The 18,532-nt window shown below is 42.9% G+C and overlaps 1 protein-coding gene across 1 annotated transcript; it reads right to left on the reverse strand.

The window, feature by feature from the left end:
* Positions 1-8,302: 8,302 nt before the first annotated feature.
* LOC138868762 (uncharacterized) lies at positions 8,303-8,845 on the reverse strand. The gene has a single exon (XM_070146333.1). It carries the CDS (start codon positions 8,843-8,845, stop codon positions 8,303-8,305), a length of 543 nt encoding a protein of 180 aa, XP_070002434.1.
* Positions 8,846-18,532: the final 9,687 nt, after the last annotated feature.

Below are 18,532 nucleotides of genomic sequence, written 5' to 3' on the forward strand. Positions count from 1 at the left end.
CTCCTTTTTGAGCTGGTTTTGAGAAATTGTCACCTTGTTGACCAAACCCTGCAATCAAGTAAAGCATGTGAGCCTTTGGGACTATTTTGTACATATTTCTAATCAAAACTTAAAAAAGAAGGAGTAAAATGCATCATAATCCCTAGTTATCAACTCCCCCAAACTTAAGCTTTTGCTTGTCCTCAAGCAAACCAAATAAGACCCACCCCTTAAGAGTCAATCCAAGAAAATTCAGCTGACCTAAAGTGACCTCATCTAGCATCAATTGGGACTAACAATTGCCATCAATTCAAACGAATCATTAACAACATTCACTCTTTTAAACACCATGGATTTAGAGAGACACAAGAGCCTCAAGAGTTGACTCAACACATCAAAGAAACTCTTTCTATTACTTTGGTCATTGTTGAACCCAAACTCACACATCCTCGACTCTCCCTAAGCAAACCTCACCTTTGGAATAGTAGCACTCAGAACGAGGTTAATGGAAATATACTCATCTCTCTCAAGGAAAAGTCACAAGTCCGGCTCGAAGTATCATATGCTTGCCCCATCTGTGAGTCACCACTAATGTAAGCTTCATTCAACTCAAGATCATATAGGCTTTTGTGGAGACATAGTGAAGGCTTTTGGTTCAGGGTAGGAAATGTTTGGTCTAAGTAGGTTCCATCTTTCCTTTAGCACTTCTTTTGCTTCGTTTTGGCACGCATTCACTTGACTTTGTAAGTCATTTGACTTCTTTTTAAGGGGTTAGAGAGACACATTGTCACTCATTCTTGTTCATTTCAAATCTTTTCTCCTTTCTCAACTTTTCACACCTTTCATTCTTTGCTTTTATTGAATCCCTTCATTCTTTTCTACATTGAACATTCTTTTTGTCTTTTTGCTTTTATTTCTTTTTCATTGTCTTTCCTTTTCTTCATTTTGTACCTTTTTACCACTATGTTGCAATCCCCGTCTCTCCCTCCGAACTTATACTTTTGCCATGTGCTAAGGAAATATCGGGTGCCAAGAGCGGGTATCTTTAGAATGGGTAAAGGCTTGTATCGTGGTTCTTGAAGGAAAAAAGTCTAAGGCTCAAAAGGGTTGACTAGGGATTTTATCATTGGTAGTCTATGGAAGTGTTCAAGATATCATTCGGATCAAGAAGAGCCTATAATCATATCTCAAGTCAAATTACACTTAGGATTTTACCTAGACAAACATTCAGGGCAAGTTCTAGACCAATGGCTCGGTACTTGGACTTGCAATTCAAATTCTCACCACATACAAGCTCTGGGATTGCTAAAGACACAGAGTCGGGGGTTCACAACAACCTTAGATAAGATTTGAGCACACAATGGTCCCGTAAAATCACTTGATGATTATCGCCAACACAAGAGTCTTAAGGTCACAACTTTCACCATCCTATACACAACGATTTGTTTTTGACCATAGGATCAAAGGCAAATGTGTTAGGCCCAAGTGAAGTTTTGCTTGAGGGACCCTTACCAAATAACTACTAAAACCAAAAAGAAAATAGACTCAAACCCTTAAGAAGGTCATCATGCCATCCATTATCGGGAAGAGCCACCAGTACACACAAATTCCACATTTGTAAAGAACCGTGGTATTAAGAAAACCAAAGGCTTATTGCAAAAACTCAAAACAAGAAGCTACGAACATAAAATAAGAATCTAAAAAAGGAAAAAATGTGGAAAGTAAAATGAATATGTACAAGAGGGGATTTAATCGAATATACAACAGTGGGGATGAATATATACATAAGAACGTAACTTTTTATATAGACCCAAAGTAAAAAGTATGAAAAGTGCAATGAAATGCTAAAATTATATACATACCAAAGATAAAAAAGAAAGAAATCATAAAATATTGTCATATGTACAGTCATCCAAATATCCAAATAGGCTACCCCCTCAAATGAAAGTTGCCATTGTCCTCAATGCCAACTAACAAAAATAAGCACAAAATATAGGAGAGAGGAAAAAGAAACTCCCTATGGGCCCTCCGTCTATATGGGATCCTGAGTCTGGGTCCCTGGGTCCTCTGTCTGCTCAGGAATATATGACTGGCTCCCTGTTATCTGTGGCTCTGCTGGGACCTGGGCCTGGACCTGGACTGAGTCCTGGGCTGAATCCTGGGGCTGGCTGGAGGAACCTCCCTGCGGGTCCTCCAACTGTATAACTGCATCATCATACCGAGGAATCACCCTTTTCCTCTTGGGTGGCCTCTCGGACTCCTGCTCTGGCTGGGGCTGGGCTGCTGGTGCTGGGTCATGTAATAAGAAATCTAAAGGCAGGTGATCTGTCTTCAACCTCTCAACCTCGACGCGTAGCTCCATCACTGACTCTTTTAAAGCCCAAGTCTTCCTCATTTTCTTCGCCTCCTTAGCAAGTTCCTTGAGTGCTTTTCCATGTGAATCAACTGCGTCCGTAAGCAATTTCTGGTTCTCTAGGATCTTCTTCTGGTGGTCCAGAAGATCCTTGAGAGTGTCTTCAATGGACTGTGGGACCTATGGAGGAGGAGGTGCTGATTGGGCTACCACAGTAGTAGATAATACAGACAGCTTAGAAGTAGCAGTGTGCATCCAGTTGTTGATGCTGGTGAGGGCCTGGCTCAGACGGTGGGTAGTAAATGGGTATTTAGTGGTGGAGGGTATGTCCGGAGCTTTAGAAGTGGATGGACCTGGGCCCATGTCTACTGAGGTGGAAGGAGGCTGAGTAGGAGCCACTACCATTACTGGCTCTTCAGACTGGCCAGTCAAAGTAGTGGCTTTGCCCTTGAAGTTCTTGCCTTTAGGGTTGTCATCACCCTGTAGGCTATACCATGAGAAAGGTGCCTTCACCTTCACTTTCACATCAAACTTCTGCTTTTCCACATCTAAGTCCTCCAGGTACATGGTCAGGAAGTTGGGGAAGGGATAAGATCTGTCACCTTCTTTCACTACCCGTGTAATAACCCAGGACATCACATTCCCGATGTTAATCGGGTACCCCGCCATGATAGATGCATCCAAAATTGCTCGGTGAATAGGGAGTGAGTTGTCATGGCTGGTGGGGTCTAGCCTGCTGCACACAAATGCCTCCCACCCCTTAGCCTCAAAGTTCAAAGTTCTCTTTAAGATCTTCACTCCCGTAGTCAACCAATCTGGGGTGGTACCTGGGATTGCGAAGTACTCCTCCAACCAAGGACGAGTTCCTCACCCAATGCCATCTTCTCCAAGTAGAAGGAGTCATCCTCCTCCAAGAAGCCCAGGTAATCATTTATGGTCTTGCCATCGAATTTCACCTTCAAGTTTCACACTTTGGATACTGTGGTGCCCTTTTTTGATGTGGGCCACATTTGTGTAGAACTCCTTCACAAAATGCTCATTGGAATCCTTCACATGGCCTATAAAGTAGTCCCATCCAGCTCTCTCTGAATTGCCTCAACACATTGAGGTTGAGAGGAAAAAGGTCCCGGGTGATAAATTTATGCTCAGGTATCAATTTTCTCTCGGGCCACCACTCTCGGAACATGTGGTAGGCAACCTCACTTACAAACTGGTCCTGCCATGCCTCCGGATTTCTAGTCCTCTCTACCCCACCTACTTGGGGCTCACCCCCTTCTACCTCTTCCCTTTCTTCTGCTACGGGACCCTCTCTGGACAATGAAGCTGTAGGGGAGGTGGAATATTTATTTCTACTACCGGCAGCTGAGCCTTCAGATGACTCAGAAGATATACGCACTGATACTTGGGAAGTGGGAGAGCCTGGAGGTGTATCCCTCAACCTGTTCCTCTCCGTCCAGTCAGGAATATACTCTGGCACGGTGCCTGAAGATGCCTCTCGGGAAGGCTCATACTCACTCCCTGACTGGTCAATAGCTCTCTCTGCAGCTCATATGATCCCTCCGTGTGTTCTTTATATTTTGTTGAACTTGTGGGGTCAATTTTATCATTCCTTGTCCCTTACCCCGGGAGGACTCTCCTCTTCCTAATTGTTTACCACCTTTACCTCGTGATTTCACCATTGTCTACAATCAACATTTAGTTTTGCTTTGTTACTATCAGTAGAACTAATGAAACTCAGAATTGCAGAAAAAATAATGCAGATAGTTAAAAGTTGTAGACTACGGACTGCACAAAATGAAGTGCGGCCGCAAAGAGGCTACCACGGACAGCACAAAATCCACTGCGGTACGCCCAAAGGTTGGGTTCAAACTACCCACTCCCTGAATCTATGCACCACGGACCACACAAAATGGCATTGCGGTCCGCATTGAGGCATCGCGGACTGCACAAAATCCATTGCGGCCGCGGTCCTCAAATGTCACCATTTAGTACTTGGTCCATTGCAATCCGAACAAAATAGCATTGCGGACTGCACAGAGGCACCGCGGACCACACAAAATCTATCGCGATCCGCATTGAGTGCCCAGCAGCAATACCAACCTAGGTTCATGTTTTGTTCATTTTTAGTCCAATTATTCACCTATTAATGATTCCCTAAGTGTTGCCTCAGTAGTTTAACTACCCAGTCCTAATTAAAACAGTATTTAATAAACCTATGCTACAAAATTGAAGGAAAACGGGAAGGGAAGGAAAAAGGAACTAAGAAAGACAAAAATTCAATTAAAATGACAAAATTAAACAAATGAGAAGGAATTAGAGTTACCAAAAATGAAATGTAGTGATGATTAATGAGCCTTAGCAGTTAATTGCGTGCAATTAGCGAGATGAACAGTAGTTTTGTGCTTCTAAGATTAAAGAGATTGAAAAATTCAAATGGAGGACAACAGGTCCTATTTATAGAAAAAGGTCCTGGGCCCCAACTCACCTACCCACTGCGGACCTCACAAAATGGCACTGCAGTCCGTGGTGCTCAAAACCATGAGGCACTGGCAAATTAACCACTGCAGACCGCAAGAAATCCAGTGTGGTCGCAATGGACCACCGCGGACCGCACAAAATGCAATGCGGTCGTGGTGGAAAACTTCAGAGACTTCCTACTTTTGTCAAATCACTTATGTGGTCCGCATTGATTTCTTGCCCCCGCACAAAGGCTTTTGCGGCCGCACAAAATGAGTGTGGTCCGCATTGCCAACTTCAGAGAGTGATCATTTTTCAACTTGTTCCTGCACTGCATCAACACAATCCTACAGCATCTTACAACCAGTCAGTCCAAAAATAAATCCTACACTACAATGAAAATCAAAGAAAAATAAGAAGAAAGACATATGGGTTGCCTCCCAAGAAGTGCCTGATTTAACGTCGCGGCACGACGCAGGTTACCATCAAATCACTTGAGATGAAGGAGTGCCACAACATGGTCATCATCAATCTTGCCCAGGTAGTGCTTGACCCTGTGCCCATTCACTCTGAAAACTTCCCCATTTTTGTTCTTCAAGTCAAGTGCACCAAACGGAGTCACAAACACCACTTCAAAAGGTCCACTCCATTACGACTTAAGCTTTCCTGAAAACAGACGTAACCGAGAGTTGAACAAGAGAACCAAATCACACACTTTGAACTCCTTGCCACGATCATATTTATCATGAAGGCACTTCATCTTGTCCTTGTACAAGGACGAACTAGAGTAGGTATGGAATCGGAATTCATCAAGTTCATTAAGCTGCTCCACACGAAGATTTGCTGCCACATCCCATTCATGATTCAACTTCCTCAAAACTCACATGGCCTTGTGCTCTAACTCAACCGGTAGATGGAAAGCTTTCCCAAACACCAACGGATACGGATACATACCAATCGGAGTCTTGTAAGTAGTCTGATAAACCCATAGAGCATCATCCAACTTCTTTGACCAATTGGTCCTATTTGCATTGACCGTCTTTGACAATATACTCTTGATTTGCCTGTTTGAGACTTCAACTTGGCCACTCGCTTGAGGATGATAAGGAGTAGAAACTTTGTGGTTGATACCATACTTTGCAAGCAAAGTGTCAAAAGCTCTATTACAAAAATGAGACCCCCCCAACACTTATGATTGCACGAGGAGTTTCAAAACCTTGTAAAAATGCTCTTCTTGAGAAACGCAACAACACTTCGGGCCTTATTGTTGGATAAAGTCACGGCTTTAACCCATTTTGAAACATAGTCAGCTGCCACAAGAATGTATGTTTTCCCACACGAGCTAACAAACGGGCCCATAAAATCAATGCCCCATACATCAAAAATATCAACTTCAAGGGTGGTATTGAGAGGCATCTTATCTTTCTTTGAAATTCCACATGCTCTTTAACATTAGCCACACCTCTTCACAAGTTCACTTGCATCTTTGTACAAAGTTGGCCAATAAAACCCACAACTAAGAACATTGGAAGTCGTCCTCGCCCCGCCATTATGGTCATCATAGGGAGAGGAATGACAAGCCTCCAGGACACTCAATTGCTTTTCCTCCAGGACACGCATCCGTGCAAATCTTGAACAAGTACAGCTCATCCCAATAGAAATACAAACTATCCCGTTTGAGCTTCTTCCTTTGGTTAGAAGAGAGCTCACACGGGATTATACCTGTCACAAGGAAATTATATAATTCACCGACACCGAAATGAGTTGTTCGTCGGGAAATGAATCATTGATCTCTAGGCCATCACGAGGCCTCTCCTCCTCCAAGCGGGACAAGTGGTCCGCCATTTGGTTTTCACTACCTTTCCGGTCCACAATCTCCAAATCAAACTCTTGAAGTAATAAGACAAATCTCATCAGTCTAGCTTTGGAATCCTTCTTCATCATCAAATACCGGAGTGCGGCATGATCGGTATGGACTATGACCTTGGCAACCATAAGATACGACCAAAATTTATCCATGGAAAACACAATAGCCAAAAGTTCTTTCTCGGTCACCGTGTAGTTCACTTGAGCATCATTCATTGTCTTGCTCGCATAGTACACCGGATGAAACATTTTATTCACTCTTTGACCCAAAACTGCCCCAACTGCAACATCGCTCGCATCACACATGAGCTTAAAGGGTAAGCTCCAATTAGGTGCGGCAATGATAGGAGTGGTGGTCAACTTGTGCTTGAGAAGTTCAAAGTCTTGCATACATCTCTCATCGAACACGAACTTGGCATCTTTTTCCAATAACTTGCATAAGGGGTTTACTACCTTCGAAAAGTCTTTGATAAATCTCTGGTAGAACCCCGCATGCCCAAGAAAACTTCTGACTCCCTTGACAGAGGAAGGGGAGGGAGCCTTGAAATCACATCAATTTTTGCTTTTTACACCTCGATACCATGCTTTGAAATTTTATACCCATGAACTATGCCCTCTTCCACCATGAAGTGACATTTCTCCCAATTAAGAACAAGATTGGTTTCTTCACAACGGGCCAACAATCTATCAAGATTTTTCAAACACTCTTCAAATGAATCACCCGTAACACTAAAGTCATCCGTAAACACCTCCAAAATATCTTCCCCCATATCGGTGAAAATGGCCATCATACACCACTGAAATGTAGCCGGTGCATTAAACAACCCAAAAAGCATCCGAGAAATGGCAAAGGTGCCATATGGAAAAGTGAATGTAGTCTTCTCCTGATCTTCCGGAAAAATCAAGATTTGGTTGCACCCAGAATACCCATCCAAGAAACAGTAGAAGGCACGCCCAGTAAGTCGGTCTAACATCTAGTCAAGAAAAGGCAATGGAAAGTGATCCTTGCTGTCACTTTATTCAACTTGCGGCAATCCATGCATACCCTTCAACCGGTGACGGTTCTAGTAGGAATCAACTCATTTTGTGAATTTACAACCACGGTCATGTCACGCTTCTTCGAAACACATTGCACCGGCGAAGTCCAAGAGCTATCAGAGATTGGGTACACAACGCCGGCATCCAACCACTTGATCATCTCCTTTTTCATAACTTCCTGCATTGCCTCATTCAACCTCCTTTGATGTTCCAAGGAGGGCTTTGCATCATCTTCCAAAATAATCTTGTACATACAGAATGCGGGGCTTATTCCCCGAATATCGGCTAAAGTTCATCCAATTGCCTTTTTCCTCTTTTGAAGCACCGCCAATGTGGCATCAACTTTCATGTTAGTAATACAAGAGGAAAGAATAACTGGCAAAGAAGAACTAGGCCCTAAGAACTCATACCTGAGGTGTGGAGGCAACGGATTCAACTCCAACACCAGAGGGTCCTCAATTGAAGGTTTCGTTGGTGGAGTCTTCCTATTATCAAGGTCCAAAGATAGTTTCCTAGGGTCATAAGAGTAAGAGCCCATCCCATGTAAAACATTCACACACTACACTCAGCCTTCATCATCATTGACATCAAGATTCAACAACACGACCTCTAGAGGTCTTCCATATTGATCATTGAACTTGTATCATCAACTATCACTACCGTGACAAGGTCCACAAAAGAGCACACCTCAGAACTGTTGGGCTGCTTCATTGACTTGCACACATGAAAGACTGCTTTCTCATCACCTACCCGGAAGGTGAGTTCCCCTGCTTCCACATCAACTAAGGTCTTCCCAGTAACAAGGAAAGGTCTCCCCAATATGATTGGAACTTCATAATCTACCTCACAATCCAAGATCACAAAATCAACTGGCAAGATAAATTTGCCCACCCGGACAAGGACATCATTAATAATACCCAATGTTCTTTTCATCATTCTATCCACCATTTGCAATCTCATGGAAGTCGGCCTCGGTTGCCCAATACCCAAAGTCTTGAAAACTGAGTAGCGCATCAATTTGATACTTGCCCCCAAATCACATAGAGCCTTAGCAAAGTCCGCACTCCCAATGGTGCAAGGAATGGTGAAAGTACCAGGATCTTCAAGTTTCGGGGCCATTGAATGCACTATTGCACTAACTTGGTGGGTCATCTTTATAGTTTCACAATCCATGGATCATTTCTTTGTCACCAAGTCCTTTAAAAATTTAGCATCGCCCGGCATTTGCTCAAGAGCCTCCACCAAAGGCACATGAATGGATAAGCTCTTCATCATATCAATAAACTTTTTAAACTGATTCTCATTTTTCTGCTTCACGAGCCTTAGAGGATAAGGTGGAGGTGTCCTTGGCAAAGGAGCCTTGGCTTTAGGCACAATCGGCTCCGGCATGTCTATTACGTGTTCCCTAGACAGGTTCATGTCATTTTGAGTTTCCACCTCGGGCATCTTGAATATCATTACTCACTTCTTCATTCTTGAATATCATTACTCACTTCTTCATTCACATTCTCATCAATCACATGTTCAACCACCAAAGGAACTTCATCTTCTTGCAACTAAACTTCACCACTCAAAATTTGCTTTTGTTTGGTGGCATTCACATCACTGCCTCGTCCACTCCTTGTAGTTACTGCCATAACATGATTGTTCCCACCCTTTGGGTTTACTACTGTATCACTTGGTAGAGCTCCCTTAGGGTGAGTATTCAAGGATTGTGAGATTTTGCCTAATTGAACCTCTAAATTTCTAATTGAAGTATTGTGGGAAGACAACTGAGCATCAGAGTCCGCATTCTTATTCATCATCTGTTCAAACATCATTTCAATTATCCCCATATCATTGTTGGAAGAACTAGGACCTTGGGATGGAAATGGGGGTGGATTGTTCGGTTGTTGGTACATTGGGGGCCTTTGGAAGCCTTGCCCCCAATTTCCTTGATTGCCATTGTTCCAACTTCCCTGATTGTTGTTACCACCCCAGTTGTTGTTGTTGCCATTCCAATTACACTAATTATTCTTATTATTTTTATAATTGCCCCAATTGGAATTTTGGTTGTTGTTCCCCAAATTATCATTGCCTTGTTGTTGTTGATTTCCCCAATTGCCTTGGGGTCTCCATCGTTTTTAGTTGGAAGAATTGCCCCTTTGGCATTGATAGTTGTTCATGTATTGCACCTCTTCATTCTGCCCATCATAACCATCATCTTGGAATCCACCACAATCATTGTCAAATTGATCCGAACTCCCTTGGTTATGTTGACCTCTTTGTCTTCTTTGTTGACTAGAATGTTGACACCCTCCATGGCATTTACTTGGTGAGGATTTTGAACTTGTTGTAACTGTGCCTTTTCTAGTTGGTTCATTGCAGTTGTCAGCTCAACTATAGCCTGCCTATGATCATGTAACTCTTTGGGCAAATGAGTGACCGTGGGGTCACCCTGGGGCACATTGGCTCGACTTTGCCAAGTGGAGGAAGTGTCAGCCATCTCGTCAAGAATGTCACAAGCCTCTTCATAAGTCAGCTTCATGAAATTGTCCCCAGCAAGTTGGTTCACTATACACTGATTTGTTGTGTTAATGCCCCAGTAGAAAGTCTGTTGGATCATCGCCTCAATCATATCATTATTGTGGCATTCCTTTACCATTGTTTTATAGCGCTCCCAAATCTCATGTAATGGCTCAGTGGGCTCCTGCTTGAAAGCCAAGATCACATCTCTCAATGCTTTCATATGCCCCGGTGAGAAAACCTTTGCAATGAACTTATCCGCCAACTCATCCAAAGTAGTGATGGAATGGTTGGGAAGTCGCTCAAGCCAATCCAATGTCTTCCCTCTACGTGAAAATGGGAAAAGTCTCAACCGAAGTGAATCCTCTCAGACACATTAGTTTGCTTTATCTCCCAATAGGTATCCACAAAACCCTTGATATATTTGTAAGCATTTTGATTGGCAGCGCCCTTGAAATACCCACGCTGCTCCAGCAATGTCAGCATCACATTGGCAATTTAAAAATTGCACGCCCAGATTCGGGGTGGGATAATTGCACTTCCATAGCCTTGATTTGGAAGCACTCAAGGAGCCACTCTTGGAGGTAGCGAAGGAGGGTCTGGAATATTGTCACTAGCATTGTCCCGGCGGTGTCTATGTTGTCCTTGAGGTACAAGAGGCACCTTATCATCTCCTACATCATCTACTTCCTCTCCCGCAATCACATTTCCAAGAGGGCCATTGTTGTTTTCTACCATTTTGTACCTGAAGTTGTGACAGGCACAAATTAGTAACGCAGAAGGAAAAAAGAACAATACATAAAACTATTTAGATAAATAGCCAAAACTGTTAGCTCCCCGGCAATGGTGCCAAAAACGGATCGAAGCCAACCCTACACTACTACAAGTAGCAGTGGTCGAAGCAGCTTTTACCTGAGAAGGTCGGGATTGATTTTCAGATGCAGCCTAATATTGAAATTGAGTGTCTATCTAAATTGGAGTTGCGTAAGTTTTCCAAATTGCACTTCTAAACATTGTTGGTTTTGATATTACTTCTAAATTTATACTACTAATATGCTAAATTAGGCTAAGTGAAGCTAAGAGTAAACTATTGAAGGTTGTCTAAATAGGTAAAAGGCACTAGGGAAATGACTTTCTCCTAGGTGGATAATTGACGGATTCTCGAGACTAAGGCTAGATTGTCATATTTGGGGAGTATGATATAACCATTGCACGATTCTACCCACTCTATAGCTCTAGGTAGTTCGAGTGATTTTGCCCTAATTGACTTTCTCAAGACCAAATGGGTATGGTAATTTGTGCAAGCAATAAAGGTTCAAGTCGAGTATTACTATCTCTAGGTTTAACCCTTTAATTGGGGCTATCAATCTCTTGAATACGCCTCAATTTCTTGTTGGACCAATTTTATGGACATAAGCTCCTTTCTCAAGAAGAGCCAAAATCAACTAGGCAGAAACTAGTGTTTGCAACCACTAATTCAACATTTAAACCATAAATTAGTCCAAATATCAAACACTCATAGACATTCAAGCCTTAAAACACAAGACCCATCAATTACACACACTAAAGTTGAGCCACAACCCTAGCTAATGGGTCTAACTACTCATGATTATAGAAGAAAACAAAGAAATAGATGAAGAAAAACCCATAATATTTAATTAGTAGATAAAACTTGAAGATTCAATGATGAAACTAAGCTAAAATTACTCAAAATAGAAAAGGAGTATTGTTCACGAGCGCAGCTGATCCTTAAAATACAACTGATGACCTAAAAATGGGAAAAGAAACTATTTATACAAGGCTGAAAATTCTGGACAAAAATACCTCTGCGGGGCTAGTGTGGACCGCACAAAATCGAATACGGCCGCACTAAGGCTCTTGGCTGAAACAATCTGCTCTCTGAAGTTGGCCACCGTTGGTCACACAAAATGCACCGCGGCCGTGATGTCTTCTATTGCGGTCCGCACAAAATGGACCGCGGACCACATTGGCATTTTTCCTCCAACTTGGCACCTCTCTGAACTTGAGCTTTGCGGACCGCACAAAATCGAGTGTGGCCGCAATGAAGTCAATGCGGTCCGCATGAAATATTTTGCGGCCGCATTGCTTGGCTGCATGAAATGAGCACTCTCTGAACCTCATCTTTGCCGACCGCACAAAATGGTGTGCGGCAGCACTAGTCCTGTTATACTGAGCTTGGCCTTGTTCTTGGTACTTGTGCATGTTTCACACCTTTTTGAGCTGGTTTTGACAAATTGTCACTTTGTTGACCAAACCCTGCAATCAAGTACAACATGTGAGCCTTTAGGACTATTTTGTACATATTTCTAATCAAAACTTAAGCAAGAAGAAGTGTAAAATCCATCATAATCCCTAGTTATCAACTCCCCCAAACTTAAGCTTTTGCTTGTCCTCAAGCAAACAAAATAAGACTCACCCCTTAAGAGTCAATCCAAGAAAATTCAGTTGACCTAAAGTGACCTCATCTAGCATCAATTGGGACTAACAATTGCCCTCAATTAAAATTAATCATCAACGGCATTCACTCTTTTAAACACCATGGATTTAGTGTGACACAAGAGCCTCAAGAGTTGACTCAACACATCAAAAAAAACTCTTTCTATTACTTTGGTCATTGTGGAACCCAAACTCACACATTCTCGACTCTCCCTAAGCAAACCTCACCTTTGGAATAGTAGCACTCAGAATGAGGTTAACGGAAATACACTCATCTCTCTCAAGGAAAAGTCACAAGTCTGGCTCTAAGTACCATATGCTTGCCCCTTATGTGAGTCACCACTAATGTAAGCTTCATTCAACTCAAGATCATATAAGGCTTTTGTAGAGACATAGTGAAGGCTTTTGGTTTAGGGTAGGAAATGTTTGGTCTAAGTGGGTTCCATCTTCCCTTTAGCACTTCTTTTGCTTCATTTTGGCACGCATTAACTTGACTTTTTAAGTCATTTCACTTCTTTTAAAGGGTTAGAGAGACACACTGTCACTCTTTCTTGTTCATTTCAAATCTTTTCTCCTTTCTCAACTTTCCACACCTTTCATTCTTTGCTTTTATTGAATTCCTTCATTCTTTTCTACATTGAACATTCTTTTTGTCTTTTTGTCTTTTTGCTTTTCTTTCTTTTTCATTGCCTTTCCTTTTCTTCATTTTGTACAGTTTTACCACTTTGTTGCAATCCTTGTCTCTCCCCCCAAATTTATACTTTTTTCATGTGCTAAGGAAAGATCGGGTGCCAAGAGAGGGTATATTTAGAATGGGTAAAGGCTTGTATTGTGGTTCTTAAAGGAAAAAGGTATAAGGCTCAAAAGGGTTGACTAGGGATTTTATCATTGTTAGGCTATGGAAGTGTTCAAGATATCATTCGGATCAAGGAGAGCCTATAATCATATCTCAAGTCAAATTACAATTAAGATTTCGCCTAGACAAACATTCAGGGCAAGTTCTAGACCAATGGCTTGGGACTTGGACTTGCAATTCAAATTCTCACCACACACAAGCTATGGGATTGCTAAAGACACAGAGTCGAGGGCCCACAACAACCTTAGATAAGATTTGAGCACACAATGGTCCCGAAAAACCACTTGATTATTATCGGCCAACACAAGAGTCTAAAGGTCACAACTTTCATCATCCTATACACAATGATTTGTGTTTAACCATAGGATAAAAGGCAAAAGTGTTAGGCCCAAGTGAAGCTTTGCTTGAGGCACCCTTACAACCTAACTACTAAAAGCAAAAAGAAAACAGACTCAAACCCTTAAGAAGGTTGTCTGCCATACATCATTGGGAAGAGTCACCCGGTTCACACAAATTCCACCTTTGGAAAGAACCGTGGCATTAAGAAAACCAAAGGCTTATTGCAAAAACTCAAAACAAGAAGCTACGAACATAAAATAAGAAGCTAAGAAAGGAAAAAATGTGAAAAGTAAAATGACTATGTACAAGAGGGGATTTAATCATATATACAATAGGGGAATAAATATATACATAAGAACGTAACTTTTTATACAGACCCAAAGTAAAAAGTACGAAAAGAGCAATGAAATGCTAAAATTATATACATACTAAAATTATATACATACCAAAAAGTGCAATGTCATATGTATAGTCATCCAAATATCCAAATAGGGCTACCCCCTCAAATGAAAGCTGGCATTGTCCTCAATGCCAACTAACTAAAATAAGCACAAAAATAGAGGAGAGAGGAAAAAGAAACTCCCTATGAGCCCTCCGTCTGCATGGGATCCTAAGTCTGGGTCCCTGGGTCCTCTATCTGCTCGGGAACCTGTGACTGGATCCCTGTGATATGTGGCTCTGCTGGGACCTAGGCCTGGACCTAGACTAAGTCATGGGCTGAATCCTGGGGCTGGCTGGAGGAACCTCCTTGCGGGTCCTCCAACTGCATAACTGCATCATCAGATCGGGGAATCACCCTCTTCCTCTTGGGTGGCTTCTCGGACTCCTGCTCTGGTTGGGGCTGGGCTGCTGGTGCTGGGTCATGTAATAATAAATCTAAAGGCAGGTGATCCGTCTTCAACCTCTCAACCTCGACCTGTAGCTCCTTCACCTACTCTTTTGAATCCCAAGTCTTCCTCATTTTCTTCGCCTCCCTAGCAAGTTCCTTGAGTGCTTTTCCATATGAATCAACAGCGTCCGTAAGCAATTTCTGGTTCTCTAGGATCTTCTTCTAGTTGTCCAGAAGATCCTTGAGAGTGTCCTCAATGGACTGTGGGACCTGTGGAGGAGGAGGTGCTAACTGGGCTACCACAGTAGTAGATAATATAGATAGCTTAGAAGTAGTTGTCTGCATCCAGTTGTTGATGCTGGTGAGGGCCTGGCTCAGACGGTGGGCAGTCAATGGCTATGTAGTGGTGGAGGGTATCTCAGGAGCTATAGAAGTAGATGGACCTGGGCCCATGTCTGCTGAAGTGGAAGGAGGCTGAGTAGGAGCCACTACCATTACTGGATCTTCAGACTGGCCAGTCGAAGTAGTGGCTTTGCCCTTGAAGTGCTTGCCCTTAGGGTTGTCATCACCCTGTAGGCTATACCATGAAAAAGGTGCCTTTGCCTTCACTTTCATATCAAACTTCTACTTTTCCACATCTAAGTCCTCCAGGTACATGGTCAGGAAGTTGGGGAAGGGATAAGATCTGTCACCTTTGTTCACTACCCGTCTAATAGGGAGTGAGTTGTCATGGGTTGTGGGATCTAGCCTGCTGCACACAAATGTCTCCCACCCCTTAGGCTCAAAGTTCAAAGTTCTCCTCAAGATTTTCACTCCCGTAGTCAACCAATCGGGGGCGGTACCTGGGATTGCCAAGTACTCCGCCAACCAAGGACGAGCTTCCTCACCCAATGCCATCTTCTCCAAGTACAAGGACTCATCCTCCTCCAAGAATCCTAGGTAATCATTTATGGTCTTGCCATCGAATTTCACCTTCAAGTTTCGCACTTTGGTGACTCTGGTGCCCTTTTTGATATGGGCCACATTTGTGTAGAACTCCTTCATTATATGCTCATTGGAGTCCTTCACATGGCGTATGAAGTAGTCCCATCTAGCCCTCTCTCTGAATTGCCTCAACATATTGGGGTTGTGAGGCAAAAGGTCCCGGGTGATAAAGTTACGCTCAGGTATCAATTTCCTCTCGGGCCACCACTCTCGGAACTTGTGGTAGGCAACCTTACTTACAAATCGGTGCTGCCATACCTCCAGATTTCTAGTCCTCTCTACACCACCTACTTGGGGCTCACCCCCTTCTACTTCTTCCCCTTCTTCTGCTATGGGACCCTCTCCGGACAATGAAGTTGTAGGGGAGGTGGAATATTCATTTCCACTGTCGGCAGCTGAGCCCTCAGATGACTCAGAAGATATAAGCATTGATGCTTGGGTAGTGGGAGGGCATGGAGGTGTATCCCTCAACATGTTCCTCTCCGGCCAGACAGGAACATACTCTGGCACGGTGCTTGAAGATCCCTCTCGGGAAGGCTCATACTCACTCCCTGACTGGTCAATAGCTCTGTCTGCAGCTCATATGATCCCTCCTTGTGTTCTTTATGTTTTGTCGAACTTGTGGGGTCAATTTTATCATTCTTTGTCCCCTATCCTGGGAGGACTCTCCTCTTCCTGATTGTTTACCACATTTGCCATGTGATTTCACCTTTGTCTGCAATCAATATTTAGTTTTGCTTTATTACTATCAATAGAACTAATGAAACTCAGAATTGCAGAAAAAAAAATAATGCAGACAGTTAAAAGTTGCAGACTACGGACTGCACAAAATGAAGTGCGGCCGCAAAGAGGCTACCACGGACAGCACAAAATCCACTGCGGTACGCCCAAAGGTTGGGTTCAAACTACCCACTCCCTGAATCTATGCACCGCGGACTGCATAAAATGGCATTGCGGTCCTCATTGAGGCACCGCGGACCGCACAAAATCCATTGCGACTGCGGTCCTCAAATGTCAGCATTCTGTTCTTGGTCCATTGCAATCCGCACAAAATTGTATTACGGACTGTAGAGGCACCGCGGACCGCACAAAATTCACCACGGTCTGCACTGAGTGCCCAGTAGCAATACCAACCTAGGGTTCATGTTTTGTTCATTTTTAGTCCAATTATTCACCTATTAATGATTCCCTAAGTGTTGCCTCAGTATTTTAACTACCCAGTCCTAATTAAAATAGTATTTAACTAACCTATGCTACAAGATTGAAGGAAAACGGGAAAGGAAGGAAAAAGGAACTAAGAAAAACAAAAATTCAATTAAAATAACAAAATTAAACAAATGAGAAGGAATTAAAGTTACCATAAATGAAATGCAATGATGATTAATGAGCCTTAGCAGTTAATTGCGTGCAATTTAGCGAGATGAATAGTAGTTTTGTGCTTCTCGGATTCAAAAGATCGAAAAGTTCAAATGGAAGGCGTCAGGTCCTATTTATAGAAAAAGGTCCTGGGCCCCAGCTCACCTACCCACCGCGGACCGCATAAAATGGAACCACGGTCCGCGGTGCTCAAAACCATGAGGCACTGGCAAATTGACCACTACGGACTGCAAGAAATCCAGTGCAGTCTCAGTGGACCACCGCGGACCGCACAAAATGCAATGCGGCCGCGGTGGAAAACTTCAGAGACTTCCTACTTTTGTCAAATCACTTCTGCGGTCCGCATTTATTTCTTACCCCTGCACAAAGGCCTTTGCGGCTGCACAAAATGAGTGCGGTCCGCATTGCCAACTTCAGAGAGTGATCATTTTTCAACTTGTTCCTGCACTACATCAACACAATACTTTAGCATCTCACAACCAGTTAGTCCAAAAATATATCCTACACTACAATGAAAATCAAAGAAAAACAAGAAGAAAGACACATGGGTTGCCCCCACGAAGCGCCTGATTTAATGTCGCAGCACAATGCAGGTTACCATCAAATCACTTGAGATGAAGGAGTGCCACAACATGGCTGTCATCAATCTTGACCAGGTAGTGCTTGACCCTGTTCCCATTCACTCTGAAAACTTCCCCATTTTTGTTCTTCAAGTCAAGTGCACCAAATAGAGTCACAAACACCACTTCAAAAGGTCCACTTCATTTCGATTTAAGCTTTCCCGAAAAGAGACGTAACCGTGAGTTGAACAAGAGAACCTAATCACCCACTTTGAACTCCTTTCCACGAGCATATTTATCATGAAGGTACTTCATCTTGTCCTTGTACAAGGACGAACTGGAGTAGGCATGGAATCGGAATTCATCAAGTTCATTAAGCTACTCCACACGAAGATTTGCTGCCACATCCCATTCAAGATTCAACTTCCTCAAAGCTTACATGGCCTTGTTCTCTAACTCAACCGGTAGATAGCAAGCATTCCCAAACACCAACCGATACGGAGATATACCAATCGGAGTCTTGTAAGCAATCCGATAAGCACATAGAGCATCATCCAACTTCTTTGACCAATCGGTCCTATTTGCATTGACTGTCTTTGAAAATATACTCTTGATTTCCCTGTTTGAGACTTCAACTTGGCCACTCGCTTGAGGATGATAAGGAGTAGAAACTTTGTGGTTGACACCATACTTTGCAAGCAAAGTGTCAAAAGCTCTATTACAAAAATGAGACCCCCCATCACTTATGATTGTACGAGGAGTGCCAAACCTTGTAAAAATGCTCTTCTTGAGAAACGCAACAACACTTTGGGCCTCATTGTTGGGTAAAGTCACGGATTTAACCCATTTTGAAACATAGTCTACTGCCACAAGAATGTATGTGTTCCCACATGAGCTAACAAACAGGTCCAAAAAATCAATGCTCCATACAT

This window comes from Nicotiana sylvestris, chromosome 5 (assembly GCF_000393655.2).
Source record: "Nicotiana sylvestris chromosome 5, ASM39365v2, whole genome shotgun sequence".
NCBI classification, from domain to species: domain Eukaryota; kingdom Viridiplantae; phylum Streptophyta; class Magnoliopsida; order Solanales; family Solanaceae; genus Nicotiana; species Nicotiana sylvestris.

Excerpts from the sequence above, each read along its gene's own strand:
- LOC138868762 (XM_070146333.1), bottom strand. The coding sequence starts at position 8,845 with ATGACCCACCAAGTTAGTGCAATAGTGCATTCAATGGCCCCGAAACTT.